The 22,476-nt window shown below is 40.0% G+C and overlaps 2 protein-coding genes across 3 annotated transcripts; both read left to right on the forward strand.

Moving 5' to 3' along the window:
* The first annotated feature begins 1,535 nt into the window (after positions 1–1,535).
* On the forward strand, positions 1,536–12,917 carry Teh3 (tipE homolog 3 phospholipid transfer protein). Its single transcript, XM_076423655.1, has 2 exons — positions 1,536–9,814; positions 11,811–12,917. The coding sequence occupies exon 1, from the start codon at positions 8,464–8,466 to the stop codon at positions 9,802–9,804; it is 1,341 nt and encodes a 446-aa protein (XP_076279770.1). The 5' UTR covers positions 1,536–8,463; the 3' UTR covers positions 9,805–9,814; positions 11,811–12,917.
* Positions 12,918–12,973: 56 nt separating this feature from the next.
* Positions 12,974–22,346, forward strand: Teh2 (tipE homolog 2 phospholipid transfer protein). Of its 2 annotated transcripts, none has more exons than XM_076423662.1 (4): positions 12,974–13,261; positions 13,722–13,980; positions 14,657–14,835; positions 15,562–22,346. In XM_076423662.1, the coding sequence occupies exons 1-3, from the start codon at positions 12,976–12,978 to the stop codon at positions 14,826–14,828; spliced, it is 717 nt and encodes a 238-aa protein (XP_076279777.1). In that variant the 5' UTR covers positions 12,974–12,975; the 3' UTR covers positions 14,829–14,835; positions 15,562–22,346. The 2 variants fall into 2 exon arrangements, with proteins under 2 accessions (XP_076279777.1, XP_076279776.1); XM_076423661.1 differs by having other exon boundaries at positions 14,657–14,824.
* Positions 22,347–22,476: the final 130 nt, after the last annotated feature.

Consider the following 22,476-nt stretch of genomic DNA (forward strand, 5'->3'; position numbering starts at 1 on the left):
AATCCATCAATATATTGGCAACGAAAGCGATTCATAAGTATATTTTGCATACTTTTGTATACATTTTTTTACACTGTTGTCGCATTTCCATGCTAGCGAGATGACAACACGATAAATTTGACGTTTTGTAACAGTTTATAATTTTTTGCTGTGTAACTGTTTAGTGAATCCTAATAAATGTTGAACATAATTAATTACATAATTTTTACTATATATAAAAAAGCTGGAGTTTCTAGTTGTGCTTTTTCAAGGTTTAAATAGGGTTTGAAGCGGAATTTTATGAATTCTCCATAAGAAGACGTGTTAAAATGTGCAAACTTTAAGTTGCTATAATTCTTAAACGGTGCAGTGAATCGAACCCAAACTTTGGTAATTGCATTAATTTAGTAAGAATTATATCTTGTCAAATTTTCAAAAATCTTGTTGCGTTTTTAAATACCTCCAGAACATCCTAAAGACGAAAAGGGGATGACTGAGTCGAAGACAACACTGGTAAACAAACTCAAGAATTGAAACCATAATGGGTGCCGTTGATAAGATTGGAAAACCTGATTTTTCCGGATTCGAAAAATCGCACGAGGGCGACGGAATAAAAGGGAATGACCGAAAATCTAATCTTTCCAGATTCAAAAGTCGGATGAAGATGCTAAGGGGGTAACAGCAGCGAAGCGAGTCGACGATAGAAAATACAATATACTCAGTTCCGCTAACGAGATCGGGAAGTTTGATTTTCCCGGATGTCCATCGAGCCTAGTTTTTCCCGCGATTGGATCGCACAAGTGCGACGAATTAAGACGAAAATGGTGCGGTAGGCGGAAAAGGGGAGGGGAGTGAACGAATCGAAAAAGAAGGGTGATTGGTGGGGCAAAAGGACGTACTGGTGAGACCGGCGTGTTCTATACATAATTCTAGTCCTCATTCTTCCCGAACATATCGTACCAGTGGACGCGAGACCGCGTTTCGAGGAAACAGCTTCGGTATTGGTGGCAACAGGAGTATTGATTTTCTGGTACGATACGGTAACAACGAGGTGGAGCCATCGCAGCTCCATTTGGTAGCGCCGCCATATTTGTTTCCCCCAGGAAGACCAGAGAGAGAGACTGCGGAAAGTGGATTTTCCTGTGGCTTCTTCTCTAGTCGCCGATTCATCGTTCATTAACGTAAGTAGAAACAGTTGACCAGTTCGCGGCCGAAGCTTAGCGGCCATTTTACTCGAGTGTCTCGCGTGTTCTCCGATTCGTTTGACGGGTTTACGGACACATGACACCGCTGCGGAGGATGTCGCCGATCGCTGCGGGACTAACTTCGAACGGGCTCGTGTAAACAACGTGCTACCACCGCTTGACAGGTGGTTGTGTCGAGTTAAGTGATCTCTGTCAAACTCTACGATCCTTGTCATCCTCGATTTGGATACCGGTGCCGGTGCCACCGCACGAAATGGAGCTGCGACGATTAACGTGCGTTTGGTGACGATCTCCGATTGACGCAACCTGTGACAACGTTTCCTCCTCGTTTCGTACAATTTTCCGGTAAAATTCAAGTTAACAATGTACCGTAGATAGCTCATTTTGTATAAACACTCGAGTTCCAAGTCATAGATCTAACGTGTGCAACGAATATAGTGTAGAACCGAATGATTGTTGAATGATTGATCTGCTCGTCTATTATTAGACTAAGCACGTGGCGATAAAATATCGTAGGTACGAGGTTGTGACAGTGGTTTCTCGTTTAACTGAGGTTATAATCATGGCCTCGTGTTGCGGAAAATGCAGCTAGACCGCATCTGCAGTGACACGGTTGCTCTAGTGACGATTGATCTCGTGAAAAACGCGGCCAAATTTCGAGTGACGGGCTAGAACTCTGTTTCATATTATTTTCCGCGCTTTATCGATTCCCCTTTGATAGTAACCTTGTTAGCTATCAAAACTTGATTAGATCGAGCCACACGTGATGTCAATGGAAGTGGCACAAGTGCTTCCTATTCTTGTTTACTTCAATGAAGCGTGCTGACGTGCTTCGAATATTATCTTTCCACACAAAAGGTTCCAGGAAAATTCTTTAATTATGCGGTCGGTGTTTGTTCAGCCAGTTTATGTTTATACAATTTCATTCGATAAACTAGTCAATGTTTCTTGTTTACTTCAATGAAGCACGCTGACGTGCTTCGAATATTCTATTTCGACTCGAAAGGTTCCAGGAAGATTCTTTAATTATGTGGATGGTATTTGTTCAGAAATTTTACGTTAATCAATTTCATTCGATAAACTAATGAATGTTTCTTGTTTACTTCAATGAAGCACGCTGACGTGTTTCGAATATTCTCTTTCGACTCGAAAGGTTCTAGGAAAATTGTTTAATTATGTGGATAGTGTTTGTTCACCCAGTTTAACTAATGAATATTTCTTATTTACTTCAATGAAGCACGCAGACGTACTTCGAATATTCTCCTTAATTATGTGAACAGTGTTTGTCAATCAAGTCTATGTTTAAATTTTGTAGAAGGCTTTTTGGGACGTTCCAGAAGAGCGAATTTCCAATTTTTATTTTCATTATCGTGTTTTTTCGAATGCTTTGGAAGACTTTTTGTGAAATTTCTTTTGTACCAAGTGAACAACGAACTTGCTTTTATATTACGAAACACGCAAAGTAATTTTTGCGTTCCACTCGACAGAGTTAAAAATGTAATTTTTATGGAACTTCGTCTGTAGAAAACCCACTTCTTGATGCGGACGACATTTGCATGCGACCTGTCATGCTATCTAATAAGAGCATCGAAAACCGAATATGGATTTTTACCGTTTCGCTAATCATCTTGCAGACTATTGCTCATGCGAGTTTCTGTGGAAGTTAAAATTGTGTCAACAATTTTTTTCTTGCCTTTCCTTAATTTAATACGGTGTATTTTCTGGAATCCAAATTTTCTTAAAAATTATTTTATATTTTATGTATAAGATTGGTCTGTTTAAATAACATACATTGAATACATTAAAGAAGCGGTACTTTTGCAGTTCGAGTCAAATCCTTTTCGAATAAACTGGATAAAATAAATTTCTACCTTCTAGTTTCGGTTTGATTAATTTATTTATTTTGAGAGAATTTCAGGGGTTCGTATTTGGCACTTGACGTGTACAGAGAGGCACCCTGTACAAAATACGGAGGTTTGCGCCACCGAGGCGAACGCACTCGAAAAACGCTCGAACGTTTTTCTTTCGGACCGTGCGCGCGCGTAGGTATTCATTTACGAGCCTAGTAAATCAGGAGAACACGGAATTGCCCCGAAATATTTATAACCGTGTTTGCGGAGCCTAGCGGGAGTGTCGTGCTCGTTTAACGAGCAGCATGGAGCGACAAAAGGGAACGCAGAAAACGAATGGTATGAACAAAAGGGAAAGGAGACAAAGGTACCGCGCGCTCGCTTGCTTGCTTAACTAGAGGCGCGTAAGACAAAGAAAGCGAAGGAAATGGGTGGGTGGCATCGAGCGAAATTAATCGCGACGCTAGAACCCGGTTTGAGGATCCTCTCATGAACTTCTGATGGCCATTCAATCCACTCACGAGAATGCTTCCCACCGATTCAGTTATTGTATTGTTGTGAATCGTTTCGAGTGTTGCTGGGAGAAGTTACGACATCTAAAAGCACCGGAACAATGGTATTCGGATACCGACGACTAGTATCTATACCAAAAAAATAATCTAGTCGTTTATTAGGAAATCTAAATAAATCGTCGAAAAAAGCGATTCTTATTTCTGTTTTACCACGACGAGCCTCACGAAAAATTTGCAAAAATTCATGAACTTCCACGTGATCTGCATTGTCCTATTTTCTTTTTTGAAGTTTTTGATTTTTCACAACGAGGATGATCCACTTAAAAATCTGAATTAATTACAGTACGCGTATCCGAGTATTTGGAACCTGTTAGACTTTTCTCAAAATTTTTGCGTATGACTAACTACGGGAAACAGGCTAAAATCTAATCTGACATTCTACCCCGTAACTACCCTCCCGGTTGAGATATGGGTTTAAAATTATACACATGACAGCTTCTCTGCATGCCCTATCGAATGGTCCATTAGCTTTTTTTTTACCATCTTGTCCGGCTTTTGGTGGTACAGTTAAATGACTCATCCGAGTACCGAACGTCTGTGAGCCAAGTTGAGCTACATTTTACACGTCGTGGTTGAGTACACTGTTGGTGCGTTATCGGTCCATTAACATTTTCGTTTTATCCAAAATTATTTTTGAAAATCTTATCCGGCTATTTCGTTTTGTCCAAACATTTTTTTAACATTTTAATGCAAGGTTAAAATTTTTTTTAGTGGTACAGTTAAGTGACTCACCCGAGTACCGAATGTTTGCGAGCTCGGTTGAGATGGAGGGTTAAAATTTGACAAATTTGATGGTTTCTCTCGATGCCCTATCGAATGATCCTTTCCATTTGATCCACAGTTATTTGTGACCATCTTATCCGGCCTTGGATGGTACAGTTAAGTGGCTCACCCGAGTACCGAGCGTTCGTGAACCCGCTTGAGATATAGGGTTAAAATTTGACACGTGATGGTTTCTCTCGATGCCCTATTGAATGGTCCACTAGCCTTTTCGTTTGGTCTAAAATTAGTTTTGACCATCCAGCTCTAGGTGGTACAGTTGAGTGGCTCACCCCGAGTACCGAGCGTTTGCGAACCGGGTTTCGATTAACGCTGAAAATCCAGTAACATCCCACGATTGTGTCGCGGCGGCGTGCACGCAGAGAATGCTGAGTAGGTATGGTTTCGTTACTCCGGATCTCGACAAAGCCAGGCCAATGCTCCCCTTGGAGCAACGGTTGCCCGTGTCTCGAGTGCATACTGAATTTTCATATGCGATGCCGGTGAAATCTCGCAGTGGAATTGTAAGTGGCAGGCGAGACACGCATGACGGAGGGGGTCGCGAAGAACGCGCGGCGCCACACCGTCTGCGGCTGACGCTCGATAAACTACATTACGTGCTAACGCGTCGAGCCTCCCATTCCTTCTTCGTTCCCTCTTTTTTCCCCCTGCATCGCCATTCCTCCCGTTCGCCTAACTGTGTCAACCCATTCCAAACGTTCCCTCTGACGACGACGCCGACCGAAAACTGTGTCGCAACCTCATGGCGGCATCGAGTTCCCGCGAATTAAAAAAAACTGGAGCGTACATGTTATGGAAAATGCTTGGTGATAATTAAGTGGTTCCGCGGGGAAGGAAACGTTATCCCGGCTTGCTCGTTTTAATTTCGCGATTAAAAATCCCGCGATCACAGGTGCACACACACATACACTCACTCTCTCTCTCTTTCTCGTCACCATTACTCTCATGCACGCACGCGTGAACGTCATTTGCATTGTACATACCCACTGCACTTACCGTGCCACTTGAAACCTTTTTCCCTGCTCACTATGTACTCAAAGTACTATGACCTCACCGCAGATTCTGATCCATGTAATCGCGTAACTACGAATTTTCGTGTTTACTCGCACAGGGGAATTGTGTTCCTTGCATTTCCGTCAGAAATTTTTCGAACAGATAAATGTTCTTCAGGCACGTCATAAATAGTAAATGCGGAACAATATTTTAAACGTTCGTATCAAATTGAAAAAGCGAACAGTTTAGAAAATTCTATAAAAGAAAGAATTTTTAAAAAGTTCTGTAAAAGAAAGAATTTTTAGAAAGTACTATAAAAGAAAGAATTCTTAGAAATACTTTAAAAGAAAGAATTTTTAGAAAGTACTATAAAAGAAAGAATTTTTAGAAAGTTCTACAAAAGAAAGACTTTTTAAAAAGTTCTACAAAAGAAAGAGTTTTTAGATAGTACTATGATTGAACTTACTCTAAAAGAAAAAAAGAATTGGAAAATTATTATTTCCATTTAACACTCTGCGTTTCACTCTATTTTAACCCAAAGTATCAAAATCGTCATTCAATCACTCAGTTTTCATTCAATTATCATATTTCTGTTTTATGTATCACACACTCAATTTTGTCATTAAAAGCACAAAATACGCAGTCGAATAATTCCGTTGAACGGAATATCGTTGTATTAAAGATTCTATTTACACGATCATTTATAAAAATGATCGAATGTCCATCCAAAGAAATAGAAGAGGATATTCAGGCTTGGAAAAAATGTCCACGCAATTAATTACGCTTTTGTTGCTTTAAGCTCCGCACTTTTTGTCTTCTACACCACTGTTGCTTTACTCTCAAAACTGTGTCACACGTTCTGAAAGCCCTATGGTAGGGAAAACTGTGTCACAGTTGCCCCAGCGGTTCGTGTTCGCCACTGATGGTCTCCGGAAAAAAATTAACGCAATCCATGCAAATATCGTGCAAGAAACGTACAGCAGTTGGAACGCGTTTTTTCGGAATATTTTACCCGTTCGGTTTCTCCGGCAGTTTTACACTGTAACAGTATTCCTTTACCGAGAACTTGGGGTATCTAAAATTCAATGCATTTCCAATTTCACCTGTTACCCGAGGAAGGAACTCGACGTTTCTAGTCAAGTGTGGCTCCTGACCAATCTTTTATTGAAAGATGGTCGTCAAAAATTGAGCACAAATTTTTAGGAATGTTAGAATATTTTATAATTCAAAGAATGATTGCTGAAGAAATGAATTGGTTGTCTGGAAATCTTGATTCGGGGCAGACATTCACTTTATTATTGGAAGTGGAACAATGTTTCAAACTACAATGGTTTATGTAATATTTATAGAAAATCTCGATTCCCGTAGTTCCTGGAGTTCCGTAGTTATCGTAACTTGATCCAGCCTTGTTAGAACATCAAGCGTCATGTGATACGGTTAAAGAAAGTTAACACGGCTGATCTTCAACCTACTTCCACCTGACGCGATATCGAACAATATTTATTTCAAGAGGTGTTGCCTTACTTACAGTGCTGTGACGATGAAACATTACAGACCGTTTCTGTCTGTATTAAATTGTTGCAGTTGTTTGCTGTGAAAATTCAGTTGTTTTCTTTATGGAAATATAAATGTTTCTTGAAAAAACATATTTAGTTTCTTGCGACGTTCGTCTTGATGCATTTTGATCGTGTTGGCATTTATAAGTAAATAACATTTAGTTGCTTTTTATGGAAACATAAGTGTCTCTTGAAAAAACATTTATTTCATTCAATGGTTTCTTGTGACGTATGTCTTGATGCATTGTCTTTCGATCGTGTTGGCATCCATTGTAACGATTAACGTCTCATCGTTCGAGAGAAACCCTGCTAAATCAACAAACAAGCTTCCAAACAGTTGGAGACAGACAATTAATAACAAATTAAAACAACTGGACAAGATGGACAAATGTTTAACAAATAATCCGCAGAATAATCTGAACGATAGCTATCGAGAACACGGTTAAGTAGAGTAGCCCACCTCTACAACGACCTACTTGAACTCCCACTTGTCTTACTCAAACAAGACCAACATACAATACAAAATCCGCTTAATACTGGACTGATCCTTATCAACGAAGAACTTGATTAGGCTAGTACTACTCGAGTCCTAGAACGAAAACGGCATCGAAACGCTATTACAGAAAGAAATTCCGATAATCTGACTAAAAACCGAGTCGAAGGAGGTGGAAGATCGGGAAGCAGGATCGGATACATTTTATCGGAAGAGATTCGTTTTTCCGGCGAATCCTGCCATCTCTGGACGATCGTGCTGCAACAGAGAGATGCTCCGGATGGCACGGAGCGGCGCGCGGCGGCGCTCGATGACGTCAAATGCGGCAGTTGCACGGCGTCGTTGCAGTTCGTCGCGGCGCTTGCGCGGGGAAAAGTGATCGATGCGCGTCGCCGCCCGAGGTTTTCACGCCGCGCACCCCACACGAGGCGCAAAGCAACGGAAAGCAGAACACGCGTGCGGCTAGCCTCGTCCTGCGGTGAAAAGAACGCCGTCGCGAGCTTGCGAGCCTCGAACCTCGAACATTTCGTGAAATTTTCGCGGTGACCGGGATGGGAAATCTCGCGTAGTACAACCGGGTCCATCGAGGTCGTCGGAATTCGTGATCGGCGTCGGTCCATCGGCCCGACCTACCCCAACATCACCATAGAGGACACCAGTGGAATGCATCAGAGAATGGTACACTCTTTTGGGCGGTGATAGGTCGATCGGACAGCTGGGAAGATCGTAAACTGGTTTCAATGGCACTGTAGCATTCATGACAAAAGATCCGTGTGGCATATTTCTGGTGATACTGTACAACATCGAGCGAAATCTGTAGCAGCGGTTATCGATAAAACGTCGATGTCCTCTACCGCAAGGTCCGTAGTTACAGGCTGGGTATAGATTCGAGCGATCAACCGTGGAATATAGGACAGACTGTGTGTTGAATCGGCGTCGCGACGATGATGTAGAGGGTGGCGCGCGATCAAAATGGGCAAGCCTATGTAAGATGTTGGAGTAAAGACTGATTGTTCGGACGAGAAATCAGACACGATGCCGAAGCCAGTGCCAGTGGAGAATCTGGTGATCCCGCCGCAGGATGGCCGGATATGCGGGACGATTTGCATCTGCCAGATGACGGCGGTACTTTCATCCGTCGCTTTGGTTTATTTAACAGTGGCGATATACATGCCGAGCACCAGAGCGTTCAAATCAGGAATCAGCGAGGTGCCGGTGATGTGTACGACGATTCGCGCGGTGAACGCGGATAACTGTGACTGGGGTAGCTGCGGCGAGTGGTGCCTTTCGAAAACGTCCGGCCCGTGTGTTCAGATCCACGTCAATCTACGCAGAAACGGCTCCACGATTCTGCTAGCGAACTGCACGAACACTACGAATAAGACTTGTTACGGTATCGATCAGGAGAACGCGAAGAAATCGAAATGCATCGTGGACGAGTGCCGGAACCTGACCGGCACGTTCAATTGCTCCTCCGGCGTGTGCATCAATATCACGGACGCGTTCGAATGCATATTCCACGACACCGATCCACCGATGAAGTGTTCCGGTAGACGCGGCAAGATCAATTGCATAGACATAGACGGTTTGTTCAATTGTAATCGAGGCACCTGCGAGAGGATCCGAACACCGTATAACTGTGACCGTAAGTGCGTCGATATCCCGACCAGGAACAAAAACATGATCCTGCTCAGCGGGGATAAGGTTTATCTAAGCCAATGCGAGAGAGCTATAGACGTGCAAACCAATCGAGAGATTTGGCACGAGGATCGCGGTGATGTCATGATGGCGTCCTGTTACGGAATATTCAACTCGACCATGGGCGTCGAAGCAGTCGACTGCATCAACGGATCCGCTTTAGAGAAAGATCTGCTCACAGACCTGACCAATTTCACATACCTGTCCTATTTGAATTTATACGCTACCAAGCCCCTCGACGAAACTAGAATGGTCGCGCCGCCTGAACAAGACCTAATCATTGCGAACGAGAGTCGGTTGCTCATCAACCTCGAAGGTTGCGTCAACACTCTTCGAGACGAGTGCAGAGATTTTCTACACGAATATGGGAAAGATGGGTCCGATCATAATGCCCGTGCCAGATTCCCTTGTTACTACGGAGAGGGTAACACAGGGATAGTCGTGTCCCGGTTCAACCTAGAAAATACCTACAAGGAGTTCCTGGTCGCGCTGATCTTGCCTAGCGTTCTGTTCGTAGTTAGTTGCTTGACGTTGATCTTTTGTCAAAGGAGCGTGGTCGTCGGCGACGACGCGAAGATGAGATTCAAGGGCACAGCCGCTGCGCTCGCGTCGAAAGAGAAGAGCGGTTTGGGTAACCTAGGGGATGCTGGCGGAGGAAACTCTGCTATGGCGCTCTGAGATCCGGCATGTAAGAATCGTCATGCGCCATAAGGACCTATACCACACTTATACGGGGGAACATCTCTAGTCCGACTTCAGTCTCTTTGTCGGAAGTCCATTTTTCCTAAACACTAAATACTTATCTATTCACATCATTTTTCTTCAGTTAAGGAAGAATTGCTGAGTGTCTAGTCTAGTTTAACTTCAGTTAAACTTCTTTGTTAGAATCACGAAGCAGTTAGAATCCATTTTTTGGTATACAAGAAATAGCTGTTGTTTAGGCTAGCTCAACCTAAATTTACTATCTATGGACACATCTCTTGGCAAATTTAAACTTGATTGTTAGAACTAAATATTTATCTATTCAATAATTTTTCTTCAATTTACAAACAATTGCTGAGTGTCTAGTCCAGTCTAACTTAAACTTGTTTGTTAGAAGTCCATTTTTGGTATGCAAGAAATAACTGTCCTGTTGTTTAGGCTAGTTCAACCTGAATGAATATTATTTGTCATCTTTACGACACCTATCTATGGACACACCTCTAGGCAAACTTAAACTTGTTTGCCAGAAGTTCATTTTTACTCAAACACTAAATACTTAACTGTTCAATCATTTTCCTTCAATTTATAAACAATTGCTGAGTGTCTAGTCTAGTCTGACTTAAACTTGTTTGTTAGAAGTCCATTTTTGGTATAGAAGAAATAACTGTTCTGTTGTTTAGGCTAGTTCAACCTGAATGAATATTATTTGTCATCTTTACGACACCTATCTATGGACACACCTCTAGGCAAACTTAAGCTTGTTTGCCAGAAGTACATTTTCACTCGAACACTAAATACTTCTTCAACTATTTTTATCCAGTTAATAAATGCGTTTAAGAATATCTAGTCTAGTGCAACTGCAATTAATCTTGTTTAATTAATACTTGGTCGTAAACACTAAATACCTATATTCAACTATTTTTTGATTACTTCATCGTATTGTCGTGTCGAATAACGTTGTAACGAAGAGAGAAATTGTATTTTTGAATATCTGCACGCGTGACAATTTCGTTCTATTTTTGCACGAACAAATTCATTCCTGCGTACACTGTTGAACAAATGTACGAGCCCTGAGTCAATAATATAAAATATCACTGCATAGCAATATTATAAAACTTGTACAATTGGTACGAACGATATTACCTCGTTAATGGAGAGACAGCGTTTCAAACCACAGATAGAACTAGAAATTAATATTTAACCATTTGACTGCAATTCTAGTTTAAGTTTAGATGTGTCTAGCTAAAATAATTCACAATTCAATTATTGCTACAGTGAAAAGGATCTTAAATCTCAGTCACTGTAGTTTAATAAAAGAGTCAATGTTACTAATAAAAAGTTCTCGTGTATATGCAGACAAAAGGTTAATAACCTAAACATTGTATATAGTCTATTTAATATGTCTATTGTGCTTCGTTCGGCTAATGGAAGATCATTTTGACTATAGCTACGCTTGTATTTACATAAATACACTGTTAACCCGTTGCACTACGATTTATTTTATGGTTGCACCGATTAGAACTACTTTGTCGTCTATAATTTCCTGGAAGAAAAAGAAAGTTTATATTTATTGTCCTTATACATTAATACAGACTGCGGATCTTCATGCAAAATGAAAAATGTTTGTATTGATTGAAAGACACAGGAGCGAAATAAAAATTACTTTCTTCTTTTAATTATCTGATTAAGCCTAATCCGATACGCTGATCTATTTAAATCTTGTTAATATGTCTACTGCTTCAAATTGTGCTTACCTATCTTTGTCAGAAATGCATAGAATTTTGCAGTGCAAGGGGTTGATCGTACAAACAGGCTTTTCTACACATTTTTGTAAAAATCGCACGCGTTAAATGTTCGGGCTGCTAGTCAAGATGATCAGACATTGGTCCACCGCATCTTTCTCCAAAGTTTCTTCGAGAATTAATCGAAAAGTTAACGCAGCCGCGCGTTTCTGATAGAACGTTTTTTCTTTTTGTTCGCAGGCATTCCCCTCCTGCAGGAGAGTCCGGCTCGTCAGTAGATATTCTCCCTGCGCGGGCATAATAAAGGTGTGGGGAGGGGGGGAACGCGTGGTTAAAATTCTCATGTTGCAAAGAAAAAAATAAAAAACTTCAAAAGCGAAACACACAGAAAAATGTACTTCTGCGAAAGCATCGAGAAACGATAAAAAAAAACGGCAGACCGGAGAGCAAGCGGTCAAAGAAACGACAAAAGCGTGTGTACCAAGTTCCAAGAATTTTTCCTACTTGCACCCGAACTTGCACGGACAATATTTCGTGAGCGCACGTGCTTTTGTTTTTTGTAATAAACGAAACCGAGGGGTCCCGGTGTTTTGCACGCCGGCACGGGGACTGGACGAATACGCTCGTTTCGCGAGAGAAAAGTTTCCGCGAAAGACGCGCACTGCTCTCGGCTGTTACTCTCCTGCTACGAAAGAGGAGGAGATTCCTGAATTTTGGCTCAAAGAAACTTTCGGATACGACGAAAAATACTCGAACGGAACGATAAGGGAATATAACAAAAGGGAAAAAAATATATTCGGCGTCTTTTCTTATACACGTGATAATAATCGTCGGTAGCTTTTAAGTGTCCCCCTTCTGATTGATTCGCCGTGACCATAGATAAGGAACATTTCTTAAACACGAGTACCCACTTCGTATATCGATTAAACTAAAACTAATAATTCTAACTACACGTACATACACCAGGAACACTTTCAGTATCAAAGGACGTGCCTTGCTGGTATATGATCGGTCACGATCTCCGCACCAATAGCAGCCGAATCTGTATTATCGGCTCACTCGACAGTTCGTCGCTTTGCTTCGTTAACTATTTTGAAAGTATAATTATAAGCTGACTCCTATTAATCATTCCGAACGAGGACAGATATTCTTGATAACCAAGCTCAAACGTTGGCTTTTATGCTAAATAAAGGAGATTCCTTCCATTTGATTCAATCGAGTAACATATTGCTACGCTGATCGGTCTACACGGACATAGAATATTGCAATTTCAAAGAGAGAAGACAAAAAAAAGGCCTCCGAGGAGCGTCCGACGATTCGGGAGAGATCATTTCACAGTGGAGAAGAGGGTCCAAGAGACCCACGGAACTAATCAATCATTGATTCCGACGAGTCAACGGTGATCATGGGTGCCCAGGAAGAGGATACCAAATCGAGTACCATGGGCGGGGTGCTACCAGTGGTGGAGGTTGCATCGCTGGTGGAAAAGGCTAAGTTCTACACGTCCCTCTGCCTGGGCACCACAGCAATCCTCGCCGTTTTTGCCTTCCTCTTTTTAATTCCTTTCGTCGTCGAGCCAGCCATTTCCACGATCCTGGCCGATTTTTCACCGCACGCCGTTGCCTGCGTTGTCACCGATCACGTTTACGCTGAGGGACTGAAGAACTGCTCTTGGGCAAGCTGTAGGGAAGGTAATCGATCCATTTTGTTTGTTGTCTTTATTCATTGTATTTATTCTTGTCTTTCTTCCTTGTATTTATTGTTTGTCTTTGTTCATTGCATTTATTCTTTGTTTTTGTCTCTTGCATCTGTTCTTTGTCTTTATTCCTTGTATCTGCTTCTGCATCTTTGTTTCTTGAATATGTTCTTTGTCTTCATTCCTTGTATCTTTGTTTCTTTTATCTGTTCCTTTGTCTTTGTCCCTTGTATTTTTCTCTGTGTTTTTTCCCTTGTATTTATTCTTTGTTTTTGTTCCTTGTATTTATTCTTTGTCATTGTTCGTTGAATCTGTTTCTTTGTCTTTGTTTCGTTGTATTTATTCTTTATCTTTGTTCGTTATATTTAGTTTTTGTCTTTGTTCCTTGCATTTATTCTTTTTCTTTGTTCGTTGTATTTATTCTTTGTCTTGTTACGAATGAAATATTATTACAGGTTGTACCAGCGCCGCCCTACGTTGTCACCAGATCAGAGTCAACTACACGAGGCTGCCGTTTGAGGAATACATGGCGAAACCGCTCGGTTCGATTCCGTGGGACGTGCCAGACACGAAATTCTTCGTAAACACGGAAGGCTGTGGCTACCCGCCTCGAGTGAACTGCTCCGACTTCGCGAGGAAATATGGATTCTCGAACATAGGGAAGATATTCCCTTGTTATTACAGCAGAACATACCCCGAGACTGTCGTCGCGAGGTATAATTATACTATTCTGCGTATTCCTGCAAAAGAACGGGGACAACCGTGCAAACCGTGTCGTGTCGTGTCCGATGCGCATTACAAACGAAACAACACATGACGTGCATTTAGTGATATCGATCTGCCACGGTATCGATCTTTTCTCATTGCATTGGAAATTATAGTTTAATGGGACACTCGCTAGTTGGTTTTCTGTCTGCTGAACAGTGGCTGCCAAAGGACATTATGAATAGATAATAATTAGCTTCATGTCACTGGAAAAGCTCTTCGTATTCGTGTCTATCGGTTTAGATGACGTTCACGCTGATATCGAGAATCGTGCATGATTAGAACCTGTTATTGTTATCAGATCTGGATTTGTGTGCGAGGAGAGTATAGAATAAATATCAGTGGTCTGTACTTGGAAATATTGGTTGTTCAAAATACAGTGTTCAAAAATTTGTATGCAATGAACGAATTTATGTTTACACCAATAATGTTTGCCTGAGAACCTACTTACTCTTCACAGACAAGTAATTCTAAACAAACCTGATTTACTCAATAAATCTCATTAAAAATTGATTTTTAAGATTGTTAAAAAAATTACATCATCCATAACGTATTTGCGAATAAATATTTTCTGTTAGGGGTAGCAGTGTTTTTTACAACCTAACAATATTTGGTATTCTTATAGGTACTCCTGGGACGAGAACTTGAGGCATCTGGTACTAGCATTAGTGGTACCCATAGTTCTGTACGTGGTGTCAGTCGCTGTACTGTGCTATTGGTACTGTCCACCAATGGGCAAGTCTTGTGGTGGACCAGGCCGCAATCTCATTGACAAGTACGCCAGGAAGGAAGAGTAAGTAACGTGTATGTATACAGTGCCCAGTGCGGCTAGAAGAACCTCAACACCTTATTAAAACTCTATAATTGCTTCGAGGAATTAATATTGATCTGAAGCTCCATTCAAAAATCCTTAGTGACGAACCACAGAAATGAATGAAAACGTTGTACCAATGCATTTGATAGAAATTGCCAAAAAAATTCATGAACGCTGTTAAAACAATTCTGAGTTGTATATCAATGCTTCTAGAAAGCTTAAGCTCCATTAAAAAATCCTTAGCCACATAGAAATACATGAAAGCGTTGTACCAATGGATTTGATACAAATTGCCAAATGATCTCTAATACAAATTGCCAAAAAATTCATGAGCACCGTTAAAACAATTCTGAATTGTATATCAATGCTCAGAGAGATCTTAAGCTCTATTCAAAAATCCTTAGTCACGAACCACAGAAATGAATGAAAACGTTGTACCAATGTATTTGATACAAATTGCCAAAAAATTGATGAACACCGTTAAAACAGTTCTGGATTGTATCGTATCAGCCACATAGAAATGGACAAAAACATTGGTCCAATGGATTTGTTACAAATTGCCAAAAAATTCACGAATATCGTTAGAACAATTCTGAATAGCACATCAACGCTCCGAGAGATCAATATAATTCCTGGAAGTAATGCTTAGCTACGTAGCGGGACGTGGACAACAATTCTGTCTCTCCTATCAAAAGTTTTCTGATGTGCTCGTACAGTATCCTCGGAGAGGACGAGTTCGAGGAGGACGAAGAAGAATACTGACTGCTACCAAGGGCTCACCCCCCAGCGCGGGAGTGACGCCGAAGAAATTACTGAAAGTCCTCCAGCGTACATTATGTTTTAACTATTAAGCGTCCGTTCGCAAGCAATAGCAGCGTTAAGTGGATCTCGTCAACGAAGAGAAACTACACCGGAATTATTTCGAATCGGTCTATCTCCAATCAATGTTTATTCAGTCGACAGAATTAATTCGCTTTCGCTGAAAACAAAAAAAGAACAGCTTTATGATCACACGGTTTATTCGATCATTCACGAAATTATAATAAATTCAGGGCAGTTCTGTGTTCTCAATGACGATAAACCTGCTTTTTTCGAAAAAAATGTTTCCCTGTGGAAATTTACATCATAAGCGATTATGCGAATCGTAAACTCTCGAAACGCTTGGACTCGCGTCGAAAGTGCTATCCGTAATTTCTCCAAGTATGTACTTGCTCGTACAAATTTAAATCAGATGTCTGCGATATTTTTACACCGCGCAACGTGGAACCAAGAAACAGATAATCTCGTCGTACAACGATTTCGGATCGTGGTTTTTATTAAAAAAAACGAAATGGAAACGCCCCGCAAACAGATTTTTATACGGATCGCAATAAGCCTGTTGTTAATGGACCGCGAGAATCGAACGGGGTGAAACGGGGTTGCGGCTGATTTCAGCGGAGAGAAGCTCGATCATCTACCAGTATTTAAATGTGGTTCAGAAGTACGATGAAAAAAACAAAAGGTGCGCCTTTCTAAAACGTGATAAACGTAAGCGTGTGGAATCAATATTCGTCAAGTGGCATGTTTTAACGCAGCATTTGTTTCTAATAGGATAAGCGGATCAGCTCGTGTACCATACTCGTAAGTCGTGCTTACTCAGGCTCGGGTGAAACTGAAGTAGAAAGCAATTGCAAAAAACAATGAAAATCAATCATAAAATCTCGACTCTAACGAAACGTTTGTCGACATCTCGATGTGGCTTCGAATTGTATTCACTGATGTTTCTTTGGATGTGTCTTACGAGATGTACGCACGTATGCTCGAGGAGTGACCGAAGAAAATTAGGCTTGTCGAGGAAAGCAAGCTCAGAGTGTTTAGAGGAGTTCATAATAAGTGAGCCGTTTTTGCCATAATTTACTAGGCTTCTAGTAAAACATTTTTATTGGCACAATTTATACGTCGCTCTCTGTTGTGATTTTGGATAATGGAATACAGTAAAGTATTAGTTGGGAATGTAAAATTCTATGAACGAATTAGTAAATTTATGAGTAAAATTATAAGTAAAATGTTTTTATTGGCACATTTATAGTGAAATTTTATGAACGAATTAGTAAAATGAGTAAAATTATAATTAAATTGTCTTTATTGACACATTGATATAGCTTTCTCTCTGTTATGGTATTGAATAATGGAATACAGTAAATTATTAGTTGAGGCTGTAAAATTCTATGAACTAATTAGCAAATTTATGAGAAAAATTATAATTAAAATGTTTTTATTGGCACATTTATATATCTTTATCTCTGTTATGGTATTGAATAATAGAATACAGTAAATTATTAGTTGAGGCTGTAAAAGTCTATGAACAAATTAGTAAATTCATGAGTAAAATTATGAGTGAAATGTTTTTATTAGCGCGTTTATATGCCGTTCTCTCTGTTATGGTATTGAGTAGTGGAATTTAGTAAATTATTAGTTGAGAATATAAAGTCTATAAACGAATTAGAACATTTATGAGTGACATTACAAGTGAAATGTTATTATTGGCACATTTATGTCATTCTCTAAAAAAGTCTATGAACGAATTAGTAAATTTATGAGTGATTGAGAAAACACTTATAGTTTGGAAACTTATTGTATGAAAAAGTAGATGTCCCAAATCATTTCCGACGTGTGTAAAATATAGAAATGTGATTCGCAAGAAGGTTTCACATATTATGAAACTCTGGTTATAATACAGAAGCAACAATCGATTTATCGAGCGTTTCGAGGAGGAATAATCAAACTCCTATGAAGGCTCGTGTCACACGCGTTCAGATGATTTCCATTTTCGCGTTTCCGTTATTCTGTCTCTCTCACACTCGCTCTCTGGAAATCTCGTTGAAAGTCTGATATGTACCACGAGTGTATAAAAGCAAATTGCAGAACTATATCAAAACCTGCCTGTTTCAATCATTTCTTGAACGAGGATATATCAATTTGAATTGGTGAGTTTCACGTCCGTAATTAATTATTGCGATAATCTATATTTTTGATTTGTAATTCTGAGAAAAGTGACGCGATCGCCTCCAGGATCTGTCTTCGCACCAAAAAGAAAAAAAAATAAGATTCGTAGGTTAAGGTATAGAGTGTAAGTTAAGGTCTGTGAATATTATCCGATTAATTAATCTTACAGAAGATTGATATGAACGGTTATTACCAGTTTTTTACGCGGACGCGAATCGCGTCTTGGCCCTAGTTAACGAAAACGAGATATTTGCGTGAGATTCGCGCGGATGCACAGATAATATGCACGCGTCGTGCGTACGTAGTTTACAGCTGTAGTGATCAGTACTTCAGTTCTGTTTTTCGAAGGGATCAGCGATTTGTTCCATAAGCTACGAAACAACGTGACCTAGCGAGACCATAGTTAGCCAATTGACTAGACCAAATTACCAGATTGCACTCGAGTATTGTAAATCTATATATAAAATATGATACATACAAATATATATATACGTAAAATATATATATATACATAATTTACCGTTGTACAGGCCGTTTCACAAAATACGATTATATTCTTGTTGTTTTACATGTCCATGAACTTTCTCAAATATGAGTCAAGTAATTAATCACAAAGTGTAAAAATGCAAGTTCCACTGATTTTATTAAAAATTTCTTTTAACATTAAAATGTTAAAACATTGAAAACAATCCTTATAAATTGGGTTGAACGTACTTGGAGATCCAACTTGAAGAATTCATTTTAAAATGAAACATTGAAAACAATCCTTCTTATAAATTGGGTTGAACGTACGTGAAGATCCAACTTGAAGAATTCATTTTTAAATGAAACATTAAAAACAATCGTTCTTATAAAAGAAGTCACAGCAATTTTCCATCTAAACTATTTATTTGGCAACTTGAGAGAGTCACACATTGAAGATCCAACTTGAAGAGTTCATTATAAAATAATTTTTGCGAAACACGCGAAGTGCAGCTGCATAAAGTAAAATTGAATAATGAAAGAATTGTAATAAAATGCTGACGTGAAACGTCCTGTACAAGTTTCAAGTTCGAAGATACGTTACAAAAGTTGACCATTGCGAGACGGAGTATCGATTTGTTAGAGAGTACTAATCGAGTTGAGTAGTTCTATGTGTTACGAAATGATTATATTATATTGAATCGTTGAGAATTGATGACTTTAATGATCAGTGAACGTTTACGCGGAATCGGAACGGTTCGCCCGGTTGTTTCGAAGCGTACGGAAACTACGTCGCAACCCGGTACATCTAGAATGGTTGTGAATCCTTACTCGGCCTTACTCAAGGCGTCCATCAAGTTGGACTAATTACCTTCCTCGCCGGGAAGGGATTTCCAACTGGAGCCTGCGTGTCGGCACTCATTCCCCACTCGAAGCTTGCTAATCGATTTCCGTTAGCGTGCGCGTAATCGAACGATCGAACGCTACTTTTTTCAGCGAACTCTTGCGCCTTCTGTCACGTGGAACCTTTGCTCAAGACGCTCGACCCACGGGACGATCAGGTGTGATTGTTAACATTTCATACGAAACGAACTAGAACGATGGTGTATGTGTCGAACGAAGTTTATGCTAAGTCACGTAATTTCACGTTGGACTCTGTCGGGGAATCGATTGTCAACTATACATGTCGAACTAACGATCAACTTCCCAGGTGCTAACGATTGCTGGTTGCTATTAGGATAGGCTCGCATTATACCGTCATGTCGGTTCGATGATGAGACTGCGGATCTTTACGCGAAAGACAAATTATCGTCATAATTCTTTTCTTTTCTTGATGATTTGTTGAATTGCAAATAATATTTAACATCCAACATTTTGTTTCATATCTAGATTTTCGATTCTTTATTGTATTAGATGATTGCATAGTCACCATTCTTTTTTAATTGTGAAAAGAATGCTTCTATATAATTAAATAATAATGCTGTATTCTTTAAAATTTGACCATCGAATTTCATTTTCAAATCGGGCAGGAACTTATGCAATCAGCTGATACAATTGTTGAGATTGTAAAGGTCTTTTTATGGACATTTACTGGATACACTTATTCGAACGTACTTTGTAAAAGTGATCGAGCAATGACTCGATAAGTGCAGTCTTGTTATTTTTGAAAGGTAATAGAAGTTAGTGATTTTTAGTGGTGGGTTCTCTAGTGCAAGGATGGGCATTTTTGTGTCAATTGAGACAGGACCGTCCCCACCATAGCGTCCACTGTCCCCCACCAGGAAAAGGGAGGTTGGTGGGGGAAGCAAGCGTTTGAGGGGCCCCTATCGTGCCCATCACTGCTCCAGTGTTTCTCATTAAACTATTTTTATTACAAATGCATAAAATCTGCAGTCCATCGATGATTGTCACAGGCATCTGTATTTGCAATAACATGCTTGAATAACGTTCTCGCGATTATTTGTTTGTTTCTCTCGTTATCGTCAATCGCCAAGCGTGACTGACTGGTGCTGCCATGTTTTCTAAGAATACCTTCAGCCAATGAGTGTTACCGAATAACAGTTTTTTAAAACGTAACTAACTAGATAAACGTGTAAAATAAGGAGTACGTTGTTCCACACTGATCGGAGTATAAATCAATGAAACGAAGGATCACCGGTGAAAAATTGATATTAACTGTTGGCATGGACATGATTCTATTTAACGATGTCGTTCAACGTTTTATCAGTACGTGCTTGTGAAAACTGAAAAATTTAATACACTAAGTCTGTCTAGAGAATAAATATGTAACGTGATATAGGATGTATTAATAATTCTAACATACACTATCGACCAAAAGTATGACGCCAAGTCTCTGTACTAATCAAGAGGAAAGTGTTGAAAGCTACGTGTCGAAATTAAATGCTTCGTTATTGAGCATTCTTTTACACTGCCGTTAACAGTTTGGAGATTGTGGACACTGTTACAAGTCCAACGAGATAAATCAGACCGGATGCGTATAATTTCATGCAACGCCAAATCAGTTGAACTGCCATTATTTTGCGGCGAGTTCTGCGGCACATATCGAGCATAGTTCGCGATAATGTTCAGTTCTCAAGTCCTTCTAGCTCGGAAATAGACAGTTTGTAGAATTATGAAATCATAGGTTGCAAGGGAAAAGTAAATTTCGCACTTAAAGAACGGCTTTTTTCACAGAGAAGTGATTATGGACGTTGGTCTCGTACCTTTGGCTGCCAGTGTACACGGAATATGCTAGATTAGATGTAAAACGCATACGACGAAGTGAGACGTAAAGTGAGCCTATCGTTATACCAACGCAGTGAAGTAAAGAGATCTAGTGTAATCGAATCGATCGTTTCTAATTGGAAGCCACAAAGTACGGTAATGCCTCGATTTATGTACAAGAGATGTCCACGATATTTGCGACACGATTATCCCCATGACCGTGGAGTAGGGTCAGAAATACGTTGGTAAATGTTTCATGAAAGAACCACGAAAAAGGGAAAAGTTTTGCTGTTCACTCGTTATCATGTTCCATTTTTGAAGTCAGCTGCGAGTGAGATTTTGCATCTATCGAGACATTGCCGTAGTTTTGCACGACATGTAGGCCGAACACTGTGTCAGTGTACTTGAATAATGCGTTCACGAGAATCGCACAGGAAGCACATGAAGCGTCACGCGGACAATCCTGAAAAACTGATGGTGGCCTGGTCCGTCTGCACGCATTCCCATATCTCTCATATCAAGTCGGTTTAGTGCCAATTCGTTAGCCGATTAGCGCCTCGCGAGCGATCATCGAGTCCAAAAGTCGCGTGAGAAGACGTCGATGCAATTAGATAGACCCATTATAAAATTTTAGGGGATGGTCCACATCGATCGTACAGTCGATCGCTGGGAAAATTTGATTGATTCGTTGGGAACGGTGAAAACGCCAAAAGAAAAACGTGATGAATTTGATTGTAACGTACTACATGTATAAACGAGACCCGAAAAGAGAATGAAATAATTGCGTACGGTTAACAAGATTAGAAAGCGGCGACTAGTGTAAAATCTATTTCTATCGATACGTATGTATAATAACGCTCTATCGCATGTTACTTGATTAATCTAACGGTACCTGCACTTATTATAGGTAAGCTCCGCTACGTCGATTCCCCCTTCAATCTCATCTTCATTTTAATCTACGAACCCATTTCATCACATCGAGAAACTGTACTAAAAAAAAAAACTGTTTCTTATTCGACCACTTCGTCTCTTCTCTGTCTCTGTCTTGCCTCGTTTTTGTTTTATTTTCTAGATAGCCAAAAATAAAAGTAAAAGGACACTGTTCGAGAACGCTTCCCAGGAAAAATTCTTTGTTCACGAATTTTAAAGAACCTTGTCGAAGGAAACGTATGTCTGTATGTTGCTTCGTGCGTATTATTAAGTCTTGAATACTATACATAAACATATTATTATATAGTAACGTACTCGTTTTTGCGATACTAACGGACTATTGTAAATAAAACATTATACGGTTCCGTTTGAAATATATAGAAATATGTTTTCTGTTCAACGTGTTCGATCTTTGCCCCTGTTCGTCCATTTCTTGAATAATCCTTCGATTAAGTCTCATGAACGATGTCGTTGAATTTCTCTTCAACGTTGATGAGAAAAGTTAGATTAAATGTTTAGTTTTCATGTAA

This window comes from Lasioglossum baleicum, chromosome 5, assembly GCF_051020765.1.
Source record: "Lasioglossum baleicum chromosome 5, iyLasBale1, whole genome shotgun sequence".
Lineage (NCBI taxonomy): Eukaryota > Metazoa > Arthropoda > Insecta > Hymenoptera > Halictidae > Lasioglossum > Lasioglossum baleicum.

What these genes read in the sequence shown, in the direction of transcription:
- Teh3 (XM_076423655.1), top strand. Translation starts at nt 8,464, where the DNA reads ATGCCGAAGCCAGTGCCAGTGGAGAATCTGGTGATCCCGCCGCAGGAT.
- Teh2 (XM_076423661.1), top strand. Translation starts at nt 12,976, where the DNA reads ATGGGTGCCCAGGAAGAGGATACCAAATCGAGTACCATGGGCGGGGTG. An exon ending in TTGGGCAAGCTGTAGGGAAG is followed by an intron (nt 13,262 to 13,721) that starts GTAATCGATCCA and finishes ATATTATTACAG; the next exon opens with GTTGTACCAGCGCCGCCCTA. An exon ending in AAGTACGCCAGGAAGGAAGA is followed by an intron (nt 14,825 to 15,561) that starts GTAAGTAACGTG and finishes GTGCTCGTACAG; the next exon opens with TATCCTCGGAGAGGACGAGT.